This window comes from Contarinia nasturtii, unplaced genomic scaffold, assembly GCF_009176525.2.
Source record: "Contarinia nasturtii isolate CC-2019 unplaced genomic scaffold, AAFC_CNas_1.1 Cnas_scaffold_928, whole genome shotgun sequence".
Taxonomy (NCBI): domain Eukaryota; kingdom Metazoa; phylum Arthropoda; class Insecta; order Diptera; family Cecidomyiidae; genus Contarinia; species Contarinia nasturtii.
In genome coordinates, this window is record NW_022198275.1 from 3188442 (window position 1) to 3198248 (window position 9807).

General features: G+C 32.6%; 2 protein-coding genes across 2 annotated transcripts in view; both read left to right on the top strand.

The window, feature by feature from the left end:
* The first annotated feature begins 3721 nt into the window (after positions 1 to 3721).
* Positions 3722 to 5688, top strand: LOC116342975 (uncharacterized PE-PGRS family protein PE_PGRS46-like). The gene is made up of 5 exons (XM_031770820.1): positions 3722 to 4266; positions 4450 to 4503; positions 4628 to 4684; positions 4930 to 5358; positions 5521 to 5688. Exons 1-4 carry the CDS (start codon positions 3804 to 3806, stop codon positions 5349 to 5351), a joined length of 996 nt encoding a protein of 331 aa, XP_031626680.1. The 5' UTR covers positions 3722 to 3803; the 3' UTR covers positions 5352 to 5358; positions 5521 to 5688.
* A 2893-nt stretch (positions 5689 to 8581) lies between these two features.
* LOC116343102 (acanthoscurrin-1-like) overlaps positions 8582 to 9807 on the top strand; it is a 2116-nt gene continuing 890 nt past the window's right edge. The window contains exons 1-3 of the mRNA XM_031770999.1: positions 8582 to 8639; positions 8789 to 8839; positions 9748 to 9789. Of these exons, the coding sequence (XP_031626859.1) occupies positions 8582 to 8639; positions 8789 to 8839; positions 9748 to 9789 (151 nt within the window). The remainder of the gene's footprint in view (positions 8640 to 8788; positions 8840 to 9747; positions 9790 to 9807) is intronic.

Below are 9807 nucleotides of genomic sequence, written 5' to 3' on the forward strand. Positions count from 1 at the left end.
TCATAAAAAATTAAAAAAATCAATAAAAATTACAAATAAGAAAAAAATGTAATAAAAATTGAATCGGTCAAAATATTGTTTGTTTACGAAAAATTGCAAATGGCGCGTATTAACTTCGGCATCTTAATAGATAATAAACATACTACTACTCGCTATTAACATCGATCCTAATACTACTACTCATGTTAATATGCGTAGTATGATTGGTTGTTAATAGTTAATAAAGGATTTTTCGTATTTAGTAATAAGATATGTTAATATTTCTGTGTTAATAGGACATCTATAGAACTACCTCTCGATATGTGAGATCAATATAGAGACTGCTTCCCGAAGGGCGATCACACTTTGAACACTGTAGCTCTCTGGCATTTATAAGTTCAACCCTATGTAAACATTTTTCCTTCCTCTTCTTCTGCATTTGCAAGAAGCATGTGTGATATATCAGCTTAACTCTGAGACACCAGGTGGCAGCACATTTGCGTGATCGAAACCAATTACATTGCTTTATATGGAGTGCGATGAGATCGCGCTGCTTCCGTTCTTCCTCCATACTTGGCAAACATGTTGTTAGACGTTCGCAACAAGGCAACTCCTGCCACACCAGCAACGTTCACCAAATTCACGAAATATGCCCATACATTGTGTTTTGGATAGGATAGATCCGTAAGATCTCCGCAAGAGCTGGATCTAAGCGTGCGTAGGCCGCCGCATGATACATACTTTGATTGGCACGCCTGCTTTGATTTGCGCGTCGAAGCAACACAGAAAAACGAACGGATATATCATGCGGCGGCGTATGCACGCTTAGATCAAGCTCTTGTGGAGATCTTACGGATCTATCCTATCCAAAAAAAAACAATGTATGAATATATATTATAATGGCAAATGCCATTTGATTTGCGATGAACAGTATACGTCACGGACGAAACAATTTACTGTGTTGTTGTTTGATGAAATGTAAATTGTTGTGTCAACAAATCTCCATGAGTTTCATATTGGCCCATACAGAATACATCATTTCCCATACAAAATAATTTGGGGTCCAAAAGACCCCGTTGTGCTTTTACGTTAGTATTTTGTATAAGACTTCCCAAAACTTCATCTATGCACCAAACATTGAAATTTTTGATTTTATCACATAGATATGATATTAAAAAAGAAAACGCTCAGCGAAATTTTCCAATTTTTTTTTATATTTTTGTGATTTTTTCAAAAAACTAACTCTTAGGGCCTAAGAGACCCCACGTGTGCGTTTGAGGGTTAAAGGGGTAAAAAAAAGTTTTCGGTATCGAGATGCCCCATTCAGATTTGAATAATACGACACCATTTTTGATTAAAAAATATCATCGGGTGAACCCACCGAAAGTTTAGGATTTGTTTTCACTTTTCGACCCGAATTAAAGGTACAAGCTAGAAGGAATAAATTGTAGGTCAAGAGACAGTTGACAATGTATGAAGCCTATTGGTAATTTTTTACGAGGAATCCGAATATGTAATTAATTTTGGGGTTAGATGGGATATGGACCCAAATTCGGGGTATCTTTTCGAAATTTTCGTGAATTTTTCTAAAAAAATTCTCTCGTCATTCTGAACAACTTTGTAGTACATTATTTTTTATCCGACCAAAGACATGGTGGGGTGCTCCCCTGACCCTCCCTCATGGTATGGGCACCCCCTATTTTCACGTACTTTTTTTTCGCCACTTTATATCGATTTGTACTAAGGAAATTTAACACCTTTATTAACACTTCGATACCTTTACTGGTAAGAAAAAAAAACTACTCGACATCCATATCTTGAATTTTTGAGTGAAGAGCCACAAAAGTTTTTAATAAATTGTATCTTGAAAATTGAATTTGCCAATATTTTCTTCATATTGCCTCAACAGCTCCCACTTCAAAAAGGCAGTATACCCCATAAACTATATACCGGACGAAAGGTAATTTGATGGGGAATCTAAAACAATTTTTATATTAATTTTATACGCCGCAAAATGAATTTTCGAATAACTTTATTTTTTTGAATCTTTTGAAAAATGTGAACTTTTGAGCTATATTTATTTATGCACCAAACGTCATGAAATTTTGTAGATCAAGCTGAAATTTTGCCAGACAGATCACATTTTTTGTTAAACACATTTCTATTATAGTGCCACTTTTTTGTGAAAAAAGAACCATGTCAGTTTTTCATATAACGAGTGAGCCAGCAGTTTTTGACTAACATTTTGTCTAACCCCACATTTGTCATAACTGAGCAGAGTGCGTTTAACTCTCAAACGGCACATTTGCATCGCATGCATGATCGTAAATAAGAATTAAATAAATTGAAATGGAAATATTAAAAACGATGATAATACAAAAAAAGTATTAATCATTCAAAATAATTGGAATAATAAAAATAAAATAAAATAATTTTTATATTTATATCATTTGATTTTTCGGGTGAATCCTTCTATCGTACGTTATTTTGTTATGATAGCCGCAGGGTTTGACAAGTTTGCAAGCAATGACAGCTGGCTCACTTTTTGGCATTGTTCTTTATCAAACACGTTAGATGGCGCTGGCTTAAATGTAGATTTCTATGTAGACGGTGGCGTCGACCTACACCAAAAATGACTGAACTATAGAATTAGGTCCTTTTGGAAGTTATTGAATTAATTTTTGCACAAATTTATCGGAAATCATTAGATTTATCGGTTTATGCAATAAAATGAATTTCGAAAATGAAAAATTCGTATAGAAGTGATAAATGCAATTTGTTCCCGGAACAGTCCCCATTGGGTCTTAAGACCCAATTGGGACGCAATAGGGCACACCATGATGGTCAACACGAGAGATTGGTCAACTACGCCATACAATTTTACTTGATACATATAAAAATAGTATACATTAAAAAATACAAAAAATACAATAGCTCTACATTTCATGTAGCGCTAACTAAATAGTTTGTTAAAAACAAACTAAAAAATAAAAGCAAAACACAAATAATCAATATTAAAATGAGCCAAGGGAGTGGGAGCATCTACTTGTTGATTATTAGTTAGTTCAAATTCACTACGATATTTTATTGCTTATATTGTGAATTAACCTACTCAAAAGCTTTTTAGAAGGGTTCAAAATATAATTTGTTGCCATCTTTTTGGCGTTTTCTCACATTCTTGTATTTTTTAAATATAATGTCTGTTCATTTCATATCTGATATAAATATAATTTTTTCTATTTGTTTCATGGTTTTCCTTATACAAGTCTTCATGTGTGATATGTCTCCGCACGGATATTTTTGATAATAAACGTTTTACTCTGTATAAAAATGTACATGTTTCAAGTGTGGTTGTTAGAATAGGCAAAAAAGTTCATTAAACTAGGCAAAGTGTGCAATGATAAAATTACTTTATTACTAACCAAGTAAGTAGTACACAGACAATTATTCATAATTGGAATTCACAGATGCACAGATGCACAGAAAATGTTATTGAACCTAGTATTGAACTGAGACGCATCAATAATACTGATATATTGACATATTGATATTAACCAACAGTATTTATCAATAAAAACCCTATTCTTAACTTTATATAGTTCGTTTTAATCTTAAAATAAATCGCAACGAGAAAAATATTAATAATATATCGTGTACGACAGTGTATTAAAACTCCATCACAATCTTAACGTTTTGGATATAAAAGAACATGCACTGCTCACAATAAATCATCAGATAATCAATTGCATACAGTTGAATTAATTCGATTGCATTCAAATTAACTTAAATCTTTTAAATTAAAAAAACAGTTCAATATTGTAAAAATGAATATTTTCGCTAAAATATTCGTTATTCTCTTCTTGACGACATATGCCTCAGCATTAGGTAATTTGTTGGGAGGCACTACAGGAGGCTTAGGAGGACTTACTGGAGGCACTACAGGAGGCTTAGGAGGACTTACTGGAGGCACTACAGGAGGCTTGGGGGGACTTACTGGAGGCACTACAGGAGGCTTAGGAGGACTTACTGGAGGCACTACAGGAGGCTTAGGAGGACTTACTGGAGGCTCTACTGGAGGCTTAGGGGGACTTACTGGAGGCACTACTGGAGGCTTAGGTGGACTAACTGGAGGCTTAGGAGGACTTACAGGAGGCTTAGGAGGCACTACTGGAGGCTTAGGGGGACTTACTGGAAGCTTAGGGGGACTTACTGGAGGCACTACTGGAGGCTTAGGAGGACTTACTGGAGGCTTGGGGGGACTTACTGGAAGCTTAGGGGGACTTGGTGGTAATTGTCCAGATTTACAGTAAAGTTGCAAACGAATGGCAAAATAGATATTCATATTTGTTCATTTTGTTAACAGTCATTACTTATTAAAATTCTACAACCGCATTTTTTTACAACATTTGAAATTTCCATACTTATACAAAGAGGGTGGTAAGATACTAAAAATTTTACTTTGAAAATTAGGCGGAGGAAGTGGTGGAGGTGGCGGAGGCGGAGCTGTTTGTGTCCCTGATGGAGGTAATAGAACTTTGAAAGAAAAAAAACACTCCCAATTGAACAAACAAAAAAAAAACACTTCAAATCAATATTGTGAAAATGAATATTTTCACTAAAATATTCTTTGTTCTCTATGTCTATGCAGGAGATGATTTGTTGGGAGGACTCCTTGGAGGTGTTACTGGGGCGTTAGGACTTGGTGGTAAAAAAAATCAAATAACCGCATATTTTTTGGAAGACTCTCCTTCCTTACCTAAGAGAACTTTAAAAAATACACATAGTAAACTCAATATAACCATCGTAATTTTCCCAATTGATTTGATGATTTTTCTTGAGTTGCATTTTAAGAACAGTACAGTCTCCACAGAAAACTTCAAATTATAGCATTTCATGTCAGCTCGTCCACTGAAATATACTGAAATCATTTGTTTATCATATTTTCAACAGGTAATTCGGGTGGTGGTCTGCTCGGTGGACTTCTTGGTAGTGATGGCGTGGTAACACAGCTTGTGAAGGACCTTCTAAAACTGTTGGATGGTGATTCGTGCGGTGGTAATGGTTTACTTACAAATCTCGTGCAATCCGTTGTAGATCTAGTAAAAAAATTATTGGGTTCGTCTGGAAGTTGCCCCGGTGTTTCAAACAGTATATTATCAGGACTTCTACAAACCGTTAAAGACTTAGTTAATCGGTTACTTTATGGCTCAACTTGTAATCCTGGTCTATTAAATGATCTCCTGCGAAACGTTGTAGGCTTAGTTACAGGACTAATAAAAGGAGGGCTTTTGAGTGGTACTGTGAGCAATCTAGTCTATGGGCTCTTGTGCTCCGTTCAAAGTTTACTCGATTCATTACTTGGACCTTGTTGAATTGGTGGTAAGCTCATCTTCTTCATTGAAATATGTTTTCTAACACACAAAAAGGTTAAACTTTTTCTATAATTACTTGCGAAATATGCAAATGAAACCAAATCAGTACATTTGATACAAAATATAATAGAATATTGTTGAATATTATTGAATTTTATTCTCTTCGTAGGTATGTCGTGCAATTACTGCCCCAAATGGATATCGTCGAAACCCAGAACGAATAAGCTAACATGATTAAGCTACTTTTAGTTTCATTTTCTTAGTGCACTTTCTAGTCGTAATACTTCTCTTCAAAATTAAATATTTGGCAAAATAAAATAATACACCAGCATTTAAATTTGTGCTTTTTACTTTTGACGTATTAGTCATGTGTTTTATATAAAGTATTTTATGGACAAGAAATCGGAACAAAACTTGTAAAAGAATTTTGTTTGAACTAAAAACTCACTATAATAACCGTACTCAGAATCGCAAAATACACTCGAAACAAAAACATTAACTGATGAAATTCTATTGATTATTTATTTTTTCAATTGTATTTTAAAAATACACTATTCTCTAGACTAGTCTGATTACTCGTTGATAGAATAAATTCTTCGTCACTGGAATGGAATATCTCAGCTGCGCAAGCCAAATAGAGAAATAAACGCCCACAATTTGTGGGCCACGAATAACCATAAAAAACCATCACCAATTTTTAGGATTCTTCAACTCTTGCTTTTTAAATTAAATTGAATCATTGCAATTGTCGTCATTTTGCCAAAAGCAAATACATGTAAAAAAAAAGGGTTTAATCTTTGTATCATCTCAAATTCTTGCATTCTCATCTCCTGTCGAATAATAAAATCCATGGAGTTTGGTGGCAAAGTCTTCAATTGTGTTCTAAAATGATTCACTTATGATTGTGCAAAATTGAACAAAGCTGTTATCGTCAGGAGCTGAAATGGTGTGCAAACATTGGAAGTGATTATTATGTTGTTTGTAAGAATGGAAGTGTTTTAGTAACTATAACAATCACTTCTTGTGTTGTCTTTATATTTCAGTGCCTGGCGTCAGTTGCCTGACCTGATTCATCTGGCTGAAAATATCTCAATATAATGTCTGGCCAGAGCTTTGCTAATATAGTTATAAAGTCTAGGGGAAAATATCGAATAAAATAAGTTACGAATATGCTGCGTATAAGAATATAAACCGTATATACCGAAGAATATTTGCAAATAATATTTGCAAATAACTCCGTATTTATGTGGTTTATACGCATATATGCAGCGTATATGCGGCATACTTGCGATATCTTCATCTATTTATAATATTCGGTAAAAAATACTTGAGTATAAACCGTATAAACGTATAGATAATTCCCCCTAGTATAAAGTTTTTCTTCTACCGTTTTGACTGTCTGACGCGTAAAATGAAGTAAAACCCTATAACTTTATAGTGTTTTATCGCAAAAATCTATCGAAAATGACTATGAATATTTGTCAGTAATTCAGAGAAGAATTTTTGTTTCTTTTTCATGTTGATGAAGGTGTTTTGAATATTTGCTTGTTTATATTTCTGTTTCTTCCTCGATATGTTTATTTTAATTCACAATATGAGTAATTCCTTTGGATTTATTGTATACACTCACTGCAGTTTTCATACAATAATTTGATGCCAACTTTTTGGCGCTTTTATCAAAATTCTTGTATTTTTTCACTCGATGTGTATTTTTTTCTGTGACTATGAGCAACTGATACATTTTATCACTTTATTTATATCCAGATTAATCAAGTCAATTCGAATTATTTTTGTCTTACTCATCTCATTTATGGATTTCAAATTACAAATATAATGATGTACTGTGAATACTGGAAATATCAGAATCAAAGGCGTTTGGAATTACTTTTTCAATTGAAATGAAATGTCTGATTCTGGATATTGTTGCTAATGGAATAAATATTGGTTCTATTTTTCTAATTTTTAACTATGCAAAATGCAATTTACGTGACACAATCCGAGGAAAATTGTTCATGTTTGGTTGACTCGAAATTCATATCCAGTATCGAAGCAGTTTCAACTTACCAGAATGTAAAGTTTACGTAATTGTAAACCAGACAAACATTTGGTTTGGAAAAAAATCCCCAATTATATTCAGTTCTTTCGTAATTGCATTTTTTAAAATTATAATTTAATGAACCATTGATATATAAGCGTATATCTACAAAATAAGTCACTAATTTGCTTGCAAAGAAGGAAAACATAAACTTTACTTTGTGTTCAAATGAAAATTTGTAATTTTTTCCTACTACTATTGTGAGTGTATCTTTTTTATTTGGTTAGTTCATAAATACCTAAATATCCAATGGATTATGTTGGGCATACAGAGTAGATGAATGTGTCAAATGTCGAAGTTACGTTTTCATTGTACACAAAAGGATCAACCAACGGTGTAAAACTATTGTTAAAAATTGATAAGAAAATACAGTTTTGGGATTGCTGTAGCTATTATGCAGCGATTTGCTATAATTTTTAGGTGTGTGTCTACTAAAGTCATAATATATATATATATATATCACATGACAACATTTTCTGAAAAATTGTTTTATTCAAATTGTCTAGTTTCGCAAGTGGAATCGATCTTCTTTTTAACAAGTTCCTGTTTCTTGTCCTGAAAATAATATAGTTATATCCAATAACGGCACACTGTAAATGTGTCTTTTGTATGCAGTGCAAAAGCGAAAATTTTTATTCTTAAGAATAACCAGTGTTAAATTTGCCTAGTCGAACTGTACTCTATTTTTAATTTCGACACCATCTTTTGAAATTCGTATATCCTATTCAATAATTTAATTTTTCTACGTAAATCGAATTAAGAAATATCAGACATATTTATCAAAAATTGTTATTTTTAGTAACTGTGTGTAGTTAAATGTGCATCTCAAAATATCGAATTATCTATTTTAATCGCGGCGCGTGGATAAATGTAACTTGAAAATATTTACCGCGTAAATATGACGTACATATTTTGTTTTCGAGTAGATCGTAATGATGAAATTGGTTTAAAATCGGAATAAAACTACGTCACAATCTGAAGACTTCTTTGGTACAGAAAATTGGGTATAAAAGGGCCTGCACTGCTCATAATAAATCATCAAATAATCAATTGAACACAGTTGAATTAAATCGATTGCATTCAAATTAATTAAACTCTTTATTAAAGAAATAAAACAATCAAATTTATCGTGAAAATGAACATTCTCGTTAATATATTCGTTGCACTATTGCTGGTCTCCGGATTGTCAGGAGGTAATTTTATGACTTGATTTGATTAATAACTGAGCTAATGTTAAACACTCGTCGATTTACTTGATTGTGGTACTAATTTACTACACTTAATTTTTATGTGAGCATACTAGTGAACACATTTACTAAAATCATTTAATAAATTTCAATAGGCTTAGGAGGACTTACTGGAGGAGTCACTAGTGGTGGTGGTGGTGGAGGTGGTATGTACATTCAAAGTTCTAGGGGACGGACACAAAACCTAGTAAAAACTAGTTTCATAGTTTACTGCTAATTTTGCTAATATTTTTCAAATATTATGTAAAAATTCTACTAGTATAACTATGCAAACATGCTTAAAAAAATAAAATTCATTTCTATTAAATACTATTTTCACTTAACGTAACAAAGAAAAAAGTTTTTCGGCCAACAAAGTGCGCAAGTTTCTATCAAGCAATGTCGAAGCAAAACAAGACGATGACAAACTAGTTCAATATAGAAAAAGGAAGAAGAAATAAAAATAAAAAAAGAAAGTGTAATGTACGAATAAAAATATACGCTTTGTTTTGGGCTCGTGATCAAATATTCTGATCAGTTTGATATTTAACCCTTAGTGAATAGCCCTGCCTTTAGGCAGGGTGTATAAATTATTGTCTAAAATATATAATAAAAAACAAATGATTCTATTTATGAATTAAAATATATTCATCAGGGTTCAGGCTTTCATTTGCCGGTCATTTGACAAGTGAAAATAAAGCGGTTGTACACACAGATGTACGCGAAAACAGAAATTTGACAAAAAAATTATCTCTCTCTTCGTTTATAGCAATTTTATAGCAGTTTTAACAATGGATTCGATTGTTCTCTAATTTTCTCAATAGCATTTTTTGAGTAAACTATGCAATTTTTTGAATTTCGATTATTTTTTAAAGGAATTTCAGAATAATCATAGAAAAATAGTTCTCATGTCAAAAAAATTAATGCATTAGAGGGTTAAGCATTACTAGTTAGGTTACTATTTTTTGCTAATATTATTTTTTAAGTTGCCTGCACCAGTCTTATTTGTTTCAATTTAATTTCAAACTAATCATTTTATTCTAAAATCATTTGATTGCACTATTTTCAATAATAGGCTTACTTTCTGGAGTTACTGGTGGAGGTGGTGGAGGTGGTGGTATGTATTACTTTTTTT

Coding starts and splice junctions, on each gene's coding strand:
- LOC116342975 (XM_031770820.1), top strand. CDS start 3,804: ATGAATATTTTCGCTAAAATATTCGTTATTCTCTTCTTGACGACATAT. Junction 4,267..4,449: donor AAGCTTAGGGGGACTTGGTG/GTAATTGTCCAG, acceptor TTTGAAAATTAG/GCGGAGGAAGTGGTGGAGGT. Junction 4,504..4,627: donor TGTTTGTGTCCCTGATGGAG/GTAATAGAACTT, acceptor ATGTCTATGCAG/GAGATGATTTGTTGGGAGGA.